General features: G+C 44.7%; 1 protein-coding gene across 2 annotated transcripts in view; it reads left to right on the top strand.

Annotated features, from left to right (window-relative positions):
- LGR6 (leucine rich repeat containing G protein-coupled receptor 6) overlaps nt 1–20,786 on the top strand; it is a 1,163,733-nt gene that overhangs the window by 995,303 nt on the left and 147,644 nt on the right. For both annotated transcript variants that reach the window (XR_014978909.1, XM_085645134.1), the window contains exon 7: nt 16,603–16,671. Coding sequence is in view for 1 of the 2 variants with exons in the window: in XM_085645134.1 (XP_085501260.1) it covers nt 16,603–16,671 (69 nt within the window). In the remaining variant the exon portion in view is untranslated. The remainder of the gene's footprint in view (nt 1–16,602; nt 16,672–20,786) is intronic.

Raw genomic sequence — 20,786 nt, 5'->3', positions numbered from 1 at the left:
GTAACAAATGTAGTGAGGTCAGTAGAAGAATCAGAGCGTGGAATTTGGTGGTAAGCTGATCGTAGATCTAAAAGAGAAAAGTAAGTGGCACCAACAATATTTGACAATAAATTCTGGATTTTGGGTAAAGGGTGGCAATCTACTACTATGTTTTTAATAAGTGAGCGTAAGTCAGCACACAAGCGAATAGATTGATCCTTTTTTCTAACTATGACAATGGGACTGACCCACTCAGATGAGTCAGTCGTATTGATAATACCATCAGCAACCAATTTGTTTAATAACACTTTAAGATCATCCCTTACGCTCAAGGGAATGGGTCTTGGCTTGTGTGAAATGGGAATAGCATTAGCCTTTAATTTGATAACATGTTCAAATTTGGAAATATTTCCTATGGTTGAGTAAAAAACTTCAGGAAACTCTGAAATTATATTTGTGGAATCATTTTCTGAACATTGTGAAATTGAAGAAATACAAACATCATTTATCTGTATTGGATTATCAGAGCCAGGAACCAATTTAAGACCCATTTTGGCTAAATCTTGCCAGCCAACAATGTTCTACCCTTTGATAGCCACATAAACCTTTGTAATAATTTTACGTCCCAAACAGGAAATAGATTCAAAGAAATAACCTAACATGTCAATTGTGTGGTCACACGATGCTTTGGGGATGATGTCTAAAAGGTCCAAAGACCTTTCAGATGACCAATGCTCCTTATACAAGATATCTGAAACAATGGTGACAGGTGCTCCCGAGTCAGCCATCATGTCAAGAACAAGATTACCAACAGTAACCTGACAAATGGGATCTTTGACTCTGTGGGAAGAAGATACCAAAGCAATACAATCAATGGAGAACATGAGCCTCTCCAAATCATTTGGTAAAACAGCATTGTGATTAGAACTATCGTTGACAGGAAGGTCAGAGGCTTGAAGAGTGCTAACTCTAATCCTTTTCTTGCCCCTGCAAACAGATTGAAAATTACCTATTCTGTTACAATTGGTACATTTTTTACCCAAAGCAGTGCACACAGGGCTATCTCCAAGATGAGATCTGGAACCACACCTGTAACAAAAGGCATTAGGTTTGTATTGCTTGTTTTGAAAGGGTTTTGTAAATTTGGACCTGTAAGAAACGGCATTAACAGAAGAATCCGGATGAATTGCATTAACAGAATTTGTACATTTCGACCTGTGAGAAACAGCATTAACCAAAGAATCCAGATGAATTGCACTAACAGAATTGACATTATCATTTGCAATACATTTAGAAGAAATAATAGACCTCTCAATGCCTTTCGCAATGTCAATAACCTCAGCTAAAAAGGGATCCCTACAGCTGAGAATGGGTTCCTGATTTTTTTTTTAAATAACAACTATACACAAATTAATCTCTGAGATGATAATCTAAGCATGCGCCAAAGTTACAAGTAGCTGGTAAATTTCTTAACACTGAAATAAAATCTTCAACTGATTCGTCAGGTTCCTGCATCCTTTTCATAAAATTGAACCTTTCAAGCATTACGCTGGGTTGTTCCAAAAATGTTTTGTTAAGTCTTATTACTGCATCAGAGTAGACATTCCAACCATCACCCTCTCCTGGTCGTGGTAGAGTCAGAGGAAGATTGTCAAAAATGTCCCTGCCTGCAGTGCCAAGATAATTAAACAAAATTGCTAATTTGCACTTAGGAGAATAAGATTTAGCATCAATTGTGACTAGATAATTTTCACAGGAACGAAACCATAGTTTCCAGGTCTCTTTTGGCTTACCAGGCTTGAGAAGAAAATGGTCCAGCTGAAATAATAAATGAATTTGTGAACTTCAGAGAAAAAAATAATAAACAGTATATTAAAAGCAGGTAATAGAAACAACCAGATAAAAGTAAGCCTTGGAAAATACTTTGTCAAATTCTAAAATAAACAGTACCTTGAAAGCAGGAGTAAATACTGCCAAAGTAAAGTAATCCTTGAAGAGGTTCTTGAAAACTCACTTGTGATGAAGGAACTGAAGCAAAAATGTGAAGTATTTCCTTTTTAAACGTTGCACGCGTAGCGCGTGTTTGTATCTTTAAAATGTGAAGGAGGAATTTAAACAACTGCTTGAAGTATTTCCTTTTGAACGTTGCGCACGTAGCGTGTGTATGTACCTTTAAAAACTGAAGATTGAGTGCCCAAACCAAGATGCCGAGCGCATGTCAGCTCCGCGATGATGTCATCACCGGAGCGGGGCTCGGAGGCTTTTGGGAAGGGAAACTCGCATTGAAAGAAACAGATGCCAGGAGAAGGAGGCGCGTATGAACAGGGTGAATTTTAGTTGGGGCTGAAGAGGAAGCCGTTCGCAAGCAAACCCAGCAGGCATCCGAAGAAATAGTGCACAAATTTTGGTGATGTTAAGTCAAAAAGCTGCCGTCGCTCTTCGCCAGATGAAATGATGAGGAACTCCACGGCAGAAGAGTAAGTAGATTAAATCAAGTAGAGCTTTATTTCAAGCTATAATCAGAACATCACTGGAGTGCGTCTGTCCTCCTTGAGGTCCGAACTGCCAATGTCAGTAACCGGCATTCGGACTTCAACGAGAGAAAGACAGCACGAGAATGCACATTTCAATTGTATACAAGTAAAGCATTACATGTGTGCGCGCATACAGTAACAGCAACACCTTCAAAAGAATACACAAGCGTGCATGCAAGCACGAGAATGAGCGCATGCTAAATAAAGAACATATGACTAAAACAAAGAGATGCATGCGCACCGTTGAGTGACAGACTAAGCACTCATTACAGGTGTCCTATGGTGTAATAAGCGGCATAGCATGACGCCATGCTCTATGCCTGAAGTATGTGTGAACTGTGCGATGTTCACACTGAAAAGAAGTACGCTTATCCCAAAACTTAACAAAGTGAAGGCCAATAAAACTTTGGTTCGATGGCAGATGTGGAAAGCACAGCCGCCTTGACTGTCCACTTCCCATCCACTTTTGAAGCACAGACTATCCCGTGGCTAGTGGTTACCTTCGGAGACGTTTTAAGGCATGAACAAATTGGGCTCTGGCCCAGGGCCCCAGTCTTTCAAGGCACCCTCTGATAGAGTCAGCTCTGTTCTACTGAGTCTTGACCTGATGACCTTGAATCATTCTTAAAAAGTTTGTTTTAAATACCATATTGCTTTACTTTATTTTCAATGTGGGTGATGTGTGGGAGTCTATTCCAGACATTTTGCAGCAATGTTATGTTTATGTTTCATGCAACATCCATAAAAAGTTTGTTTTGGATCAAAATGGGACCTCCCATATGAACAAGCATTAAAAATGCAATAGGTCTTGCCTTTTATTAAGTTAAAGCCATTTGCTTTGCCATACAATACCGTTAGCAAAGCAAATGGCTTTAGCTTAATCAAAGGCGAGACCTATTGCATTTTTAATGCTTGTTCTTTCGTGATGTACCAAAAGTCAGTTTTCAACTGTACATGTCAAAAGTAAACAAACCCCTTTCTTAGGTGCCCACCGCACATGCGTGTGTATGCGCACTTACAGACGGCCAGTGAGAAATGGCAAAACAACATTTTGATTGTCCACTCGCTGATAGCGCATCAGACAGCAAAAAGTTTAAAAAAATCATTAAATAGTAAAGCAAGAGGGTAGGGTGGCAAGAGGTCACTGAGTGGAGAGAAAGCAGCAGTATAGAGAGCGAGATGGAGAGCCAGAGAAAAAATTGTCCCTCACAGCCACTGCACAGCAAGGTCTGGCATCAGCAGTGGAAAGATATATCAGAGCACAGTGAGACCGAAATGCTCCTGAGTGGGCTACACAAGAATACGGAGAAAAGCCCTTGACTCAGGGGCAGGAAAGAGAGATAGACAACAAAGCCATCCAATCATGAGTAAGGGGCTGACCCAAAGTCCACTCTGATGTTGTTCAATGTATTGTAGACAATAGGTCTTGCCAAAGGAAAGATAAAGCTGTTTGTAATAGAGACTTAAAAATGATTCTTGCTCAAGGATTCAAAAGTATTGTTACTACGGCAGCCAGATGTCATTAGAAGTAAAAAAAAAAATTAAATGTCAGAATTTGTATATTGTTACAATATTTTTGTGATTTTCAATCGTTGGCTAAGTCCAAATGTGGATTACTTACATGAATGCACTTTAACATTATCATGTGTTCAGTTATGTTTTTTTCTTAATTTGTGGAGCTGATGGAGAGAAATTTAAATATATAAAAAATCACATATATGAAGCACATCCTTACACTCATTATCACTGACCTGATTACAGCAATAGTGCCTCTTCCACATGTAAGTTCACTTCTGTTTGGGCCAATGGTCATACTATGGCACTGGCCTACATGAACATTCGCAGAACCTCCAGCGTTCGGTACAACTATCATGGCAAAAAGTTGAGATTTGAGGTTGGAATTCTCAAATTCTGATTTATAGAACTATCATTCGTGGCATTTCCCAAATGTAAATCCCACACAATATTGCAGAGAAAACGATAATATACCAGGGTCCTGGCAAATAAATAAAAATATTCTAATATAGCAGGATCATCGCAGTCCTAAATATAAGACATTGGATTGTGATTAAGGTTCACCCAGGGTAGTTTACACAGGTGAGAAATGGAATGTGATGGTCACCCATAACACTTTTTGAGTATTCCCAAACATTTATTCTGGCCTTTCAAACTCAATTTGCCCTTTGTAATGCTAAAAATAGTCTTGTAAGGGTGAAAATAGAGTGTTAAATGTGTCCAGGTGCACCCGTAGTCTCAGCAACTGAAAACGAAGAGAGCTCTCCACATGTACTTTCTAAATCGAGAAAAAGGGGCAAAACATTAAAATCGGAGACTGACCATTCCCGCCATAATTTTTCTTCCTGAACATTGTGCTCAGGAGGTAAACGCTTGCGATTATTATAAGCAAACACTTTTCACAGATTTGTGCAACTTTGTGATTTCGAAAAACGAACATCTTAGGGAAAATCGTAGGCATATCCATCCTTTAATAAAGTTCCTGTAAATATGAATCTGTGTATCAGAGAATTAGAAAACGGTTCAACTTGGTCACTGTAGCTAAACTATTATCCTTTTCCTGTGCCTTAGAGAAATGCAAAGCAATTATGTATTTTACAACTATACGTGTAACAGTACGATTTAATTTACTCCTACCGTTCTTTTATTCCTTAACCTCATCCATTGTTTAATATCTGTGCATAATGTGAGCATCGCTGTGTGACGGGTATTTTAAACAGAACACATACAGAAATTAAGGCTGGAAGGGGCGGGTTTGTGCGAGAAGCTTCCACAGTATTGTTAGATGTTGCTATGTGGTTTCTGTGCATTAGTTGAAGCCTGAAAGACCGGTCCTTCCGGAAATTCCTGTCTGAGGCATTCACTTATCTGCTAATCTAAGAAGTCGATGGGGTCACCTGAGGGAGAGTGGGCCTTGCTTGTGCATTGGAATACGGAGCTTGAGGTATTTACTGCGTGTGGTAAATATCAGTGATTACGAGATTGCCAAGGGAAATGAGGAATAACCTGGGAAAAGAAGCGTTTACCACACCTATTTCAGCTATTTTTTAGTTTTCCCGCATTTTTCCACTTGTAATTTGGCAATTTATACCTGTTTACCGTAAAAACTTGAAATACCGAGTTTTGCGAAGGAATTGGAACTTGCCATACTCCTGGAAACTGAACGACCTAAAGGAGATTAAGTTAGTTTTCATATTTTTTGCGGCTGCGTCAATCATTTAAAATCCCTTAACATAAAATTTTTTAAGAATGTAACTATTTCAGAGATAAAGGAATACGTCACAGTTGACGGCTTACCTTAATACAAAAAAGAGACATGAGAGGAGCCGAGTGCAGCATGTGATAACTCCTTAGGAGTTATAACAAACACGGCCCGTCATTGGACAGACAGAAGATGTGCACACAGGGGCTGCCTTTACTGGCGGCGAAAAAAAAGTCCCCAGTGTACCACGTCGCCAGTAAAGCATCCAATCCCCGCGTGCACATCTTTTGTCTCGTTTATCTCCTCGCGTGCACGCTGGAATCGTATCGATTCCAAAAGGCCTCTGCATGGCAGAGCAGCGCATGCGCTGCTTTCGCCAGGCCGAGACCTAAAAATGGGAGGGTGTCACGGAGATTAGTTGCAGTAATAGCAGTGAGCTGCTGCTGTGGTACAGTATTCAAAACATGCATAATTATGTCTGAATATTAGATTTAAACACATTTAGAATTTGGGCGAGTGTGCTTGTGCATTGTCAGTGGCATGGCCGAAGAGAGCATGGAAGAGCTGAAATTGGATCATAAATTCAAAACTGTTTGGAGTAGGGGTCCCCAAAATCCTTTTGGCCCAGGGCCCCTTAAATTTTTAAGATGTCCCGGGTTCCCATATTTCTCTGAGATTTCACTGCCTTGTGTGTCTCAGGTTTTTGGCACTTCATAAACTGTTTTGATTCTTTTACTTTTGCTTGGAGGTAGTTCCATGTATGCCCTAGCTATCATTTAAAATAACTTTTCAATTTCGATGCAAAGATGCACTTCGAGAACCACTGACTCTGTATTTATTTCAAATAATGCAACACATTGGGTGTGAAGTTTGGAGAACTGGTTTGTATTGGTTGGTATGGCAAGAGGAACTGAAACATCCCAGAATAAATTCCTTTAAGGATGTGTGCCCACAAGAGGTGAACTCCCAAAGTGGAGGGTCACTTTCCTGAGCCAGATCACAGCTACAGATTTGTAAAATTGCAATGAACAGATTTACATTTCCAGCTGGGTACCCCTTTAGAGCACGGTATGGAATAAAGATCTTTAGTTCTTTGGGTTTGCACCTAAACCAGAGCTTTATAAATCTGATGCATTTGCAGGTCTGTGCCCCTAGTGAAGGAGTCTCTCGTGGGAGATTTTATGTCTGCCCATAGTGCCCTGGAAGACTTTAATCTCAAACAGGAGCCAGCTTTCCTACATATTGTGCAGTTGGCACAAAACAAGGATTGGCATCCTGGGAAGACTGTTATTAATGAAAAGAACCTCAGACAAGCACCGGGGACTGTCTGTTCTTCGATCGCCCACCTGGGACCATGTATGTTTCAAAAGAGTACCTCCAGGGAGAGATTCGCTCTGGTAGCTGCAAAATGGGTGTAATTCATTTAAGGAAATCTTCTGGAAGGTTTCTGGCATGGCTGATTTTATTCATGCCGCCATGTGTGGCCTGAACAGGCCATCTGCAGCTTGATAATCAAGTTTGCGCTGTACAAATACCTACACATGCACATGTCATACCACAAAGACTGGCTCTGGAAACCTTGAGGGACTTTCAGCAATGGGGTACTGTGCTCTAAAGCAGCACCAAATGTTCATTAGCCGACCAGGTGTGCTCCACTATTTCAATGTCGCAGCCTTGACTCTTGAGTCCTGGTGCTTTTGCCGATTCAAAACAAGGTAGCTAACAAACAGCTAATTAACGCAACGGTAGATTGTCTTCAAATATGAGGTCATAAGCAGTCCAGGAATAGGGAAGCAACTACCCTCCCACTCACTCCTCGCTCACTTGGTCAAGACCTTACAGATAAGTATAGAAAAATGCATTTTTTTTAGAGGGGGGATATTGTGATTGCTCTCCTGTCTTTATTGATAGGTACGTGTTTTTCATGAGCGTCTGCTGATGAAAAATAAAAACATCAGTTAACGGTACACTGTATTTTGTGTGGCGATCTAGTAAAACCACAATGTAGTTTGTGCTAGACGATGGGGTTGCAGGAGTGCGATTGGTGCATTTGCTCATTCCTGTAGATCAGCAAATGTGCATGCGCATTCATTTGGTAAGAAGGTAAACGAGACCCTCTGAAATCTGGGGACCCAAAAAAACACGCAGTCCCTCATTCCCCACCCACCCTACCTCGTGAGCTCCATGTTAACGGCAACATGCTAAATATGTGCAGCACACGAATCCCCCGTCTGACATATCCCTAGGGCATGTGTGGGGAAAACTTGTAACAACACCAATATTCTGGCTGGTGACTTAAGTGGCACAAAAGTAGATTGTTCTTCTGTGTACGCTGTGCTGAGTTTAGTTAATATGCATTTTACCTGGGGGGTTTGTCCCTTGTAGAAACGACAACACATTTAAAGGGCAAGCACAGCAAAGGATGACACATCTTGCTTTTTTCACAACACAATATCTCAGTAAAATTGCAACGCCAAAAACAAGATACAGTACACCTCACTTCATAAGTAAAACGAAATAAGATATCCAACGGTGTCGTAAATCTACATGCATGCCAGAGAAATGAAATGTCACAAACAGGATCGCCGAATCATTCCTCCCATACATCACACATGGAAACCCCCCACATGTAATATTCATCAACGGGGATCTCCAAACTAACTTGGAACTCACAACCCATCTCACAACTAACCATTATGTGCCCCCGCTGTTTAATCACCCCCCCCCCCCCCAAATAGCTCCTTAAGTCTCTGAGTGATAAACTGGATACACTCAAAGCAAGGTATCACTCCACCCATGAAAGGACCCGCTCAGGGCACATTTCAACCAATCAAAACCTAGAGGTGTCTTTCACAGTGGCATAGCTAGAGCTTGTGGCGCCCGGGGCTATCCCTCAGATTGCCACCCCCCCCCACCCCGCGGGAGGGCATGCACTTCAAAGAGGTCCGAGAAAAACGTAATATCGCCGCTAATAGTTAACTTGATCATGCAAGTTACATGCACATACATGACACGGTCCGAGGCTACACAGTTGAATACACCGGTGACTGGCAGTACAAAAGAGAACACACAGACTGCATGATCTATCTGGGGACTCAGAAAAACCTCATATGACATCCATCAGAGAGCTGCGTGAACAATTACCTGGTAATCCCCTCAACACAATGCAAACATGCACACACATGACACTGTTCATGTAACCTTCATCTACAGCTGACATTAAATGACCATACATCATGGTCCCACCATTAAAGCAGTGGGGACCTGCACGAACGTGATGTGCTCTGGGGACCCAAAACCAACTTAACAGTGTCGAAGCCTGTGATTCTTTATCTTTCAAAAACAGCAAATTAATTATTCACAGGGAATGACTCACTGTGTGCCCTTAAAACTAAACGCAGCATAAAGGGGTCAGTCAGCTCCACCTTGCGAACACAGACCGGATACAAAGCCCACTCTGGTGGCCCAAAGGTAACAACCAGGGGTCGCTCCCTGTCATTACTTCCAAGCAGCAGCAACCAACTCCCTGGGAATGAAAAGACGTGTGCTCTTGGTACCCAACACCAGCTTGTAATAGTGCATCTCTTCTTCACAGCAGCCTCAGCACACACATGGTGCACAGCCTGCCTGGGGGCCCAAAGCTAAAATACAGGGAGGGGCGACACATTATGATCACAATCCTTAAACACAGTTGTGGGGGCCATGGGAACTTGTTCAACTCTATCCAAGACCCGGGACAAACTGTTCCGGCGCTGCGGCACTCCTTGAATATTCAGAAGAAACAAGAAATATTAAACCACAGTGATGTCGGCCAAGAATGGTCAATTTTTCGAAATAAAGAAATGTGCAGGGCAAATAAATAGATACAAGACAAAGACGACATCAAGCATGTTAAGTGTGATTGTCAGCTGCTAAAATTGAAGTGAAATACATCTAGATTAAAGGAAGTAGATGTACATAGGTGAGTCTTGAGCATACCAGGTAGGCTGCATTATGCTAAACTTACATGAGATGCTGTTAGGTGTGTCTATTTAAATATATTGCCAAACTAATACCACACATACATTATGGCTAAATTAAAGAAGACAATAACAATCAAACTGAAAATTAAGGGATGTAAAGCCAGGGAATCGAACCCTGGATGTACATGAGATAATCATGGAGATTATGGGATGCGCTGTATTGTGCTATACTACTGTGCCCCCCCTGTTATATGTGCCCATTAAAATCTATTACCAACATAAGTTAAAATAATTTGAGTAAGCTACATCTGAATTATACATTAGAGAAGAAAATTGTGCAATCTACATGACTTATATGGGGGTACTGCCAAAGAGATTCAACCCTTGATGTGCATGGACAAGTCACAGATGATACACAGTAAGAAGAGTTCTACTGTACATTGTTGTTTTGAGTAGTTCCAACGTCAGTTGGTAAAGAGCAGCCTCAAAGTGCATAGCTGCCAAGCTTTCAGATTGCTGGGTGTGATATTTTCATAATTTTATTGCAATTATGAGTCCGCCGCCGCAGACATTTGCACCAGTTTTAGTCTTCTTAGAGTTTCTCATTGCTCAAATGGGTGTAATTACTGATATATATATATATATATATATATATATGTTTCCCTCGTCTTCATTGCTTGAGTTTTGCTCGCAAAGAAGTGTCACTCATAGTCGTTGAAATGTCACTCACAATTACAATTGAATTATGAAAATGTCACACATAGCAATTTGAAACCTTGGGAGCTATGCTCATAATCGTTGAAATGTCAATCATAATTACACTGAAGTTATGAGAAAATGTCACACATCTGAAACCTTGGCAGCTATGCTGCCACTCTGCCACTCACTAAATATCCCCTCTGAAAACGTTTAGCTCTTACCTCACTCAGCCTCCAGCAGCACTCCACAGTGGTGGCAGCCAGAGCCAGGGTCTCTATGGCAGGGTTTGGTTCACGTCTGGGGACGGAGGACACGAAAGAACCTGGGAGGGCAATGCACAGCAAGACACACTCCGGCCAGGGAGGGGACCTCATGGAAGAGGACGCGATGCAGGAAGAAAAAAGAACGTGCAATAACATGGTCAGGCTTGTGTCAGAGAGCAGCGGTAGGTAATGAAGGAGTAGAGGCAGGCAAATTGGTAGAGGGACTGTAGATGCACATACTTAGGGGGGCGACCAACAGGTGAGACAGGAAGAGAATGAGGAGGGCCAGTGTGAGGGAGAGAGGCCAGGGAGTGATAAAGAGAATGAGGAGGGGGTGAGGGAGAAAGGCCAGGGAGTGATGAAGAGAATGAGGAGTGTGTGAGGCAGAGAGGCCAGGGAGTGATAAAGAGAATGAGGAGGGTGTGAGGGAGAGAGGCCAGGGAGTGATAAAGAGAATGAGGAGGGCCAGTGTGAGGGAGAGAGGCCAGGGAGTGATGAAGAGAATGAGGAGGGTGTGAGGGAGAAAGGCCAGGGAGTGATAAAGAGAATGAGGAGGGTGTGAGGAAGAGAGGTCAGGGAGTGATGAAGAGAATGAGGAGGGTGTGAGGGAGAAAGACCAGGGAGTGAGGAAGAGAATGAGGAGGTGTGAGGGAGAGAGGCCAGGGAGTGATGAAGAGAATGAGGAGGGTGTGAGGGAGAAAGGCCAGGGAGTGAGGAAGAGAATGAGGAGGTGTGAGGGAGAGAGGCCAGGGTGTGATGAAGAGAATGAGGAGGGTTTCCAGAAAGCGGCATTAGCTGCTCGGGCAACCGGAGAGTGGTCGTCATTTTCCTAATGGGCTGGAAGTGCAGCCAATGGTGGGAAGCTGAGAGCCGCCTGTCCTGTGGGCTGAGCCTATAACTTACCCCCAAGTCTACCCAAGGCACAGGAAGGGAGCCACTGCCGAGAGAGACACGGGCTGGGAGGCAGTGCCAGGGCAGGGCTGCTCTGTGGAGTGCCATGCTGTCAGCTTCAGACATCCATTGTTTGAATGTAAATGGCCGAGGGTCAAGTAAGCCCCTGGGTCCAAGCTGTTACATTCTTCCTCAATGTGGAGTGAGATTTTAATGTGTGTAATGGGTCTTAATTTTGGAAGTACTGCTCAGATGCCGGAACCACAAGATTTGTCTGTTAACATTATTATACACCCAGTCATTGATCGCTTATGGAATTCTTTCTGAAGCCCCATGCCTCTTCTCTGTGGAGAGCCTTTCAGCTTCAAACCGTTTAGAGCTGTGCTCACCCATTCTTTGAACGTAAAGGGTTGAGGATCTTTAACACTGTGTGACCATTCAACCCTAACCATACATATCACTATCCCCATCGCACATAAATGTTCATTGTAAAATACTAGCTGCATCGTAGCCAGCAGGATAAACCCACTGAGGCCCAGTCGGATGCCTCCAGATGAGGCAGCTTAAAAACAGTCACCACCACAGAGCAATGCCACACAACAAACATGCACAAATATTTTTGCTACACATCAGGCCCGGCTCCAGGAATTTTTATTTGGGTGGGCCAAGGGTGCATTTGGGTGGGCCACTGCGGGCTCGATTTGTCGCATATATGTCTGGGCAGGCCTGCTTCAGGGCCCTCCTTTATCTCTTCTTAGTCTTATAAGGACCAATAAAACTCACTCTTTTCCAAATCTCTTTCTAAATATTATCACTCACAAAAAGTGTTTTTTCCATGTAATGTTCCTTTGATGGGAAGAGGATGTTTCTGAGGTGGGAGTATCAGGCAAGTGATACTACTCAGGCTCCATCTGTTTGCGCCTTCATGGAGGATCCCTCTTCATTACTACCTCCAGCTGACCCCGGACTCGGCAACGCTCTCCCTTACAGGCTTGATTATCCACTACTACTCTCTCCAGTGCACCTTATCTCACAGCTGACCTTGGGCCCCAGCCCCATATCAGGCACTATCGGGCTCCACTTTGCTTTTTCCCGGTAAAAACATTAGTAAAATCACCTTCAAACTTAAAACATTGAATATAGCAGTAAATATAATTAGCAGCACTTTAAAGTATGTTCCACAGTAGCCCTTATGACCCGACTGCTAATTAAATAAACAAAAACAGAAAGGCCATGACAGGGCCGGCTTTAGCGCTGATGCGAAAGTCTTTTTTGGCACCACACTAATAACCTCTTTCTCCGTAAATACCTTTACTACCACCTTCCAACAGTGCCCCTCGTCCCTCCATGGCCCCCCTAGTGACCTCCTCCTCAGATTCCCTCACTGCCTCACGCCACAAGTGCCCCTCATCTCCCCATAGCCCCACCCCCTCATGACCTCCTCCTTGGACTCCCTCACTGCCACCATCCACCAGTGCCCCTTATCTCTCTGCAGCCTCTCCCCCCTCATGACCTCCTCCTCAGACTCCCTCACTACCACCCTCCACCAGTGCTCCTCATCTCACCCTAGCTCCCCCTCCACACCATGACTTCTTCCTCGGATTCCCTCACTGTCACCCAGGGCACAAGTCCTAAAAAAAGAAGTGGGGGGACGCTGACGTCACAACAGGAAGTAATGTCACTAAAGTGGCTTGCACCATCAGACTCATTGCCTCCCCTCGCTCACCCCTTAGATGCCATTGCATCAGAGAATCCAGCGCGGTAGCAGCGTTCTGAATGAGCTCCAATCTCGCCCCAGAGAGGCCAAAGAGTAAATGTGTGGCTCCATTTGCTCCAGTAATCGAGCTCCCGTTAAAATAAGTGAGGGGACACCGTCCACCCGCCTGGTACCCCGACTCGAGCCCTGCAGTCACCCTCCACCAGTGCCCCTCATCACTCCACAGCCCCTCCAACTACCTCCTCCTCAGATTCCCTCACTGCCACCCTCCACCAGTGCCCCTCATCGCTCCGTAGCCCCTCTCTCATATGCATTTGTTGTTTAGCGCTACTCATATCAGTGTAGTGTAGTGTGTCAGCACTTTACACCACAAACACATTATACAGAGACAATCAATCATACAAGTATGTAAATCAGTCTACAGGGAATGTCACATAAGCCAATGAGGATTACAAGGTGTAGGAATCACATGTCATCCATACTGGTGGGCAGTATATTTTGAGAGGATTTGGTTTGGGGAAACACAACCTTAGGATTTAAAAGAGTATTCCATGGGGGTCAGCTTTACTGATAAAAATTTATCTCTGCTCAAACATACTCATTTTAGCAACATTAGAATGATGAAAGACTGAGGAAGCTCTAACTATATCACAAAACAAAAAAAACTATACAATTCATGTTTGTATGCAGCTCTTTGATGACAGTTCATTGGTCACTGTCCTATGTTAGGATTGTAACTTCTGAACTGCAAGTAACACAAGGATCTCTGTGACAAAGGCAGTAACCCACTGAGCTATCCACATAAAATACAGTTCATCTGCACTTAAAAACTACCAACAGACAAACGATTGCTCTCCAGCAAGATCATTAATCACCAGCGTTATCTGGGCATTCTGAATTGCGTTGTCATATTGTGTCCTGCATCGGCCATGAGAAGGATAAAAACTGTTTAAATGAAGCGCACACGAAGTATGTGTCCTGCTGGGCCTGCACATATTTTTACAAGAAAAAAAATAGTAACACATTCTCTTACCTACTAGTCGAACTTTGTGTCGCAGCCTGATGTGATAAGTGGCTGCAGGAGTCAGGAAATGGGAATAGGAATAAACAAACATTTTCTCCGACTCCGACCTGTGCTGTACAGAATTGGGTCCTCACGAGAGTGCGTAGCGTAGTGGTGAAGCGCGTGACGCGTCACCACTACGTTCTCATCGCGAGGCCCTGGAGCAGGCTGGGATGGGACGGACCAATACCAAGTCTTGGCTCTAGTCTTGCCAACCGGAACCGACCGACGTCATGATGGCAAGGCAGCACTGCAGCAGGCGCTGACGCACTGGCGCACAAGTAGGTCTCCTGGTCAGGTGCGCGCAGTGCGCAGCGCACTCACCGCGCTGCTTGAAGTTTAACTTTTTAACTGGGCCCAGGCCACGCGCGCCGTTGCGGCCGCGGCGGACTTTATAATTTATTTAGTGACAGTCAAGTCTGTCCCTAAATAAATTATAAAGGCCGCCGCAGCCGCAACGGGCCACCAGTGCTGAGCGGCCGCCCTAAAAATAGTGCCGCCTGGGGCGGTCCGCCCCCACTGCCCACCCCTAGCTACGCGCCTGGGCGGACTTTATAATTTATTTAGTGACAGTCAAGTCTGTCCCTAAATAAATTATAAAGGCCGCCGCAGCCGCAACGGGCCACCAGTGCTGAGCGGCCGCCCTAAAAATAGTGCCGCCTGGGGCGGTCCGCCCCCCCCTAGCTACGCGCCTGGTCTTTCAACTCTCAAAACATCAGATGATCTTTCATTCTACTAATACCAGGTTACATTTTGTCCCACTGAACAACATAAACACCAGCAAAGGCAGCTGCGACAATAAAGACAGATCTTACTACCGCACAACCTTCAAACAGCTCGTACAAATGTAAACCCTGCAGCCCCGACTGCTCAAACAGCATAGAGCTAAACAATTCAGTTCAGTATAAAATGAGGCAGCTGTTATAGATGAATGCATTACAACCACCCCGAAACTGTTTGCATACCCATGCACAAATAACTAACCTAAAAATAAAATTCCACCATTTCAAATACTTATAACAATAAAAACATATAAATGGACACCAGCAGTAAAACAGATCCGACCCTCTCCTGCACTTTGCGGCGCTAGACCCAGACACATGTCAAACTGACCTGCCCCTGGAAATGTATTGTGCCTTTAGTCACTTTCTACAATCTAATAACCGCGACCTCCGAAAGAATAGTTCTCGAACCCTGCATCTGTGAGGTACAATCATCTGCACCAAATGCAGACTGAGGAGCACAGTTTTAATTTTTTACAACTTTAAGCTGTTATAACCCCAGAAATTGATAGCTACATGTAGTAACCTGTGTTGTATGTATCTGGTTGCTTACTCCCTAGCTGCTCAGCGAGTGTGAATGTGAGGCATGGAATGTTGGTGTGAGAGTCTTGAATGGAATGTTTGGGTGCCTGGATGCGTGAGTGTGACAGTTGGAGTATGGGCTGAGCAGCAGGCAGCCCTGGTGGGGCTGTGTCTCTACTACTTATCTACTTGTAACTGGTCTCAATAAATCTACATAAAACTACATCCTGGCTATGGACTTTTTTACTACACTACTCTTTCACCCTATTCACTGGTTTTGAAAATTGTAATATTATGTTTACACTTCAGGAACGATCGAGCTACCTGAATGTTCAGGGCAGTTTGTTTTTGTCAATTATTGGTAGCTAAGCTTATTTCTGCACAGCATATCATTTTAATAATGTATATAATCATTGTGTGTCTGCCAAATAATGGTAGCGTTCAACATGTTAAAGGAGTGAGGAGTGACATTTGACAAGAAAGTGCTAGACTAGTCAGGTTGCTTCTAGTAAAATTGAACTTGAGAAAATTTGTAGAGGGCCAATGGAAGAAACAGTTTATTTTTGTGGACTTGTAAAGGAAAACGTGGGCTGGACCTGCAAGACGCAGGTCAGCAAAGACTGCAGATCAATGCAACAGGCAGGTATGCTGACACGATCGGGGGCAAAATTGAGTCGAGAATTTTGTTGGTTTGAGGGAGTTGACCCTGTCATCCTAAATGCTTCAGAAAAATGCAAAAAAGTCCTACAATTTGAGCTTGAGGACAAGTATACACATTCTCCCAGCTCATTGGAGTCCTTCATTACAACTAAAAAACTCACAAGGGGGCTGGGATCCATCGCTCCACATGCAGCAATATTGAAATGGTCCGGCGACCCATCCACGGTTTCAAACAGTCCCCTTCCTTTCAGGACACCCTCAGCCAAGCATCCACAACATTTTAACAAGCTCTCCCCTTTCTTTTCCTTCGCAGGGATCTGAACTATAACCAGCTGATGGAGTTTCCAGTGGCCATTAGAAGGCTTGCACGTCTCCAAGAGCTGTAAGGATTTTATGATTATTTTTATAGATTACGAAATCATGCGCCTTCCACAAAGCGAGCACTTTTTGATCTGAGAGGAAACCAAAAACACATTCCCACTGTGTGATCTGGATTCTCAGAACCTTTGTTTTATGGTCCCCGCGCCGCCATAAAATGAGTCTGTGCTCCCCAGCGGAAAGGCGGGAATGCGCACAGACATCATTAGTGGAAGGATATCGCTTGCATGGTTCTGATGCCATTGTCGGAGAATGATCTGAGGCTCCCACTCTGTTTTCATCTTGGTCCAACAAATATATCCTGACACCTTTCAGTTTTATATAAAGCAGGAACTTTCTCCTACTGGCACTAACTAAGCCTTTAATTGCTTTCAGGGTTTCTGAGACATCTCTGGTCCCAAACTGAGAGGCTGGGTAGGGCGACACAGGAGAACTGGAGACGCAACTAGAGAAAGTAGCAGGGGGAATGAGAGCATGGGACACAGAGAGAGAAAGAGAGGAATACACACATTGGGGCTTATTTACGAGCCCCCCTATGCTGCCGGGCCATCACATTTTGTGACGCTCCGGCAGCGCAGATGATACAAAATCATATCTATGAGGCCACGCACAGCCACTTGGCAAGGCTTTGGATTTCCTCATAGATATTAAGGAAGGCAAGGCAGTGCAAATTACTACATTGCCTTACACTGTGCTCAGGAGGCTTTCCATGGGCTTTGCGATGGGTTTTCCCTTGCAACATCCATGGATTTTGATGCTGCCCAGATTTACAAGATCGTGTAAACCTGGGGAAGCACCAAATCCTTATGCCTCCCTAGGTGAGGCTTAACTAGGAGAAATATCTTTATTACTCCTCGTTTTTTTCCTCTTTCTATGTGTGCTGCATTCCCCGTACATGAGGGCCACAATATCTAAATCTTGGAGGCCATTGGAGGAACTGGAGCAAGGTTAATGGTGCATGTCTAAATGAGGCATACAAGTGGAGTAGATAAGAGAGGAGAACCGGGGAACAGGCAACACTGGGGGGAGTAACAGACTTCAAATCAGGAGGCAAAGGTGAAAATAAATATACCTGAGAGCAGGAGGCCAATGAAAAAGAATTCAACATTTGCACAAGAGCCATTGGTGGAAGCCAGGGGCCACAAAAAGAACATAGCTAAGTGGGCAAGAAGTCTAGGGAAAGGCACCAATGGAACTAGAGAGACACCTAGGAGCAGGAGCCACTCGAAATGGAAAGAAAATTAAATCTGAAAATAATCCTGGATTTACTATTGCATCGGTAACCTGAAACATGTGAGTACCTCATGTGCAGTGGAGTCCTATACATCCAAATTCGCAGGTTCCCAAGTCCACAGGTAATTCGTTTTTAGCTCCTCACTGAAGATCACTGTATCCTTTGACAGGGCATCCCTAATAAGCCTCACAAAAAAGATAGTACTTCAAGATGGTAATCTGGAAACACACTCTGTGGGTCATGTAAAGAGCATTAAAACTCGCATTCCTCATGTCAATTGTCTCTCTATATGTTTTTCTGAGTCGATTCAAATGCTTTTTGAAGCCTCATACCACAGAGAACCGGCACTCGCTGCCCTTATTTTCAAAGTTCCACTGTGAACTTCTTTTTGCAGCCTTCTTGTCGACTTTCCACCATATGTATTTGATGGATTTTTTCTGAACCAATTCAATGTCTTTTAATGACCTTTTGAAGTTGTGCAGAAGGGTGATGCAGGGTGTTGTAACAGCGGCGAATCCTCTGCTAAGGCAGAGAAGCATCGCTCCACTGCTCTATGAGCAGTTTAAAAAGAAAAACTAAAATGATAATAACCAATGTTATTACCATTTTAGTTTTCCATTACTACTTAGGTCATGGGTACTCACAAACTTTCTGTCGGGGCCAAATTTATAGTGTGGTTTGTGGCAGAGGGCCACACTGGTGGGGGCGGGGTCAGAGGGGGTCGGGGCTAGAGCCACAAAAGAATTGTGACCATGAGGTTGAACACAGGTCCCTGCAGCAGACGCCTTCGTCCACTGAGCCACCAGACCCGGCATACACACATCTCTCTCTCTCTCCCTCCCTCCCTCCCTCTGTCTGTCTCCCTCCCTCTGTCTATCTGTCTCCCTCCCTCTGTCTGTCTCCCTCCCTCCCTCTGTCTGTCTCCCTCCCTCCCTCTGTCTGTCTCCCTCCCTCCCTCTGTCTGTCTGTCTCCCTCCCTGTTAGACCTGTCAGCCCTTTGGGTGGTCCCTCCTCATCATTATTTATTTTGTCCCACTTTTGCCTCAAACCCTGTTTGAATTTTTCCTTTTTGGGAACCACCAGACTTTTTAGTGTTGCTGCAGATTCAGGGAGCCATTTTACCTACCCCTGAAACTTCTGTCTGAGGGCCTGAAGCACAAAATGGTGGCCACCTGTGACATCACCAGCATCCACTGGAACCTACCAGCACCTTCCAGAACATTCCAGAACTCTGTGACAGTTGGAGGCGGTTTAGAATGTTGGGGAGTTAAGAGAGAGTGTTGGCAGTTGGAGCTGGCAGTTGGCACCTGACTGGTGAAGAGAGAGCAGCAAAAACGTGAAGGAGGAAGGAGTGAAGCAGCAGGGGTGGAAACTTGTGCCTGGAGTGGGGTCCATAAACCCACCCTTGATACTAGTCCCTACTGATGGATCCCAGCCTGTAGCCCTGTGTGGGAAGAAAGCAGAAAAACTCATCCTAAGGACCTGGACAGCAGGAACAGGCCTTAGAAGCAGAAAGCAGCAAGATCCTGACCTGGAAACTGGTTTCCCTGGAGTCCGGCGTCGAGTAGCCTAAGACCTGGAGCCCGAGGTGGAGAAGCGGCGCTGACTGAAGAAGCAGACGTCGTACCCGGAGCCGCCTGAGGTCGTGAGAGGGCGCCGACGGAGGTCGTGAGGAATACCAAAGGTCGAGGAGGAAGTTAACCGAGGTCGAGTGAGCGGCGTCATCGGAGGAGTGAAGTCCACCCTCCGGAGTCGTCGGAGACCGAGGTGAAGTGTACCGGAGGTCGGGAGTGAGGATCGCACTCCGGAGTCGCCCGGAACCTGAGAGGAGGAGCACCGGAGGTCGGGGGTGAGGATCGCACCCCGGAGTCGCCGGAAGTCGACATCGAGGCCAGGCCGGCCGACGTCATCGAAGCCGAGAGCGCCATCGGACCGGAGCCGCCCGAAGTCGACATCGAGTAGAGACTGCCCGACGCCGTCGAATCGGAGGTCGAGATCGAACCGAGGCCGCCGACATCGGACCGGAACCGCCTACCGGCGTCGTCAAAGAACTGACATTGTGCCGAGGCCGCCGAGATCGAACCGGAACCGCCTCACGGCATCGACACGACTCCAGCGGCGTCGGAGCATCAGAAAAAGGGCAGTAAGTGGAGTAGAGGGCGCCTAAGGCCCTGTGGAGACCTGAGAGACTGCTCTAAGGGGCTAGGGAGGTGCTGGAACCAACCTGACTGTGCCAGGGGTGAACTGGGACTAACCTAGAGAGGTTGTTTGGAGAGAGAAAGCCAGGGCACTGGTATTCCCCCCTTGATCTACCTCAGTTTAGGCCTCAGCCTTGACCCAGCCAGGGAGTAGTCCCCCTCGAGCCTTCCACAACCCTACAAGCTGTGCCTGGGCCAAATCAGCCCTTAAGAATTGAAAAGTGATCTGATTACATGAGTGTTGCTGTATACTTTTAATTATTTATTGGGGGCACTGTATTTATTGAGTTTTTACCTATTTATTGCTTCACTATATTTATTGGTCCACAGGGCTTGTTGGTGTACAATATTTATGGGTACAGTATTTATTGCCTCAGAATATTTAATTGCCTGTATTACCTGCACTTATATTTATGTCCCTTGTATTTATGATCATCCCTATTTATTGAATCTTCAGACAATATTTATTTGACCTGCACTATTTAAAATTTGTATATTGTGATTGACTTATTTATTTTTCCAATCAGCAACTAAGAGAAAAAGATAAAGAAAGTTATTTTCATAATTTTTACGGTGTAGAGTCGTTTTTGGAACGGATGCACGCATGGTTATTGTTTGGGTATGTTGTATGCTTAGCACGGAGCCTGATTCCTGACCACTCGAGCCAAGCTACCACAGTGTGTCCGG

Source organism: Triturus cristatus, chromosome 1_1 (genome assembly GCF_964204655.1).
Source record: "Triturus cristatus chromosome 1_1, aTriCri1.1, whole genome shotgun sequence".
Lineage (NCBI taxonomy): Eukaryota > Metazoa > Chordata > Amphibia > Caudata > Salamandridae > Triturus > Triturus cristatus.
This window is presented reverse-complemented; position numbering and strand designations above follow the sequence as displayed.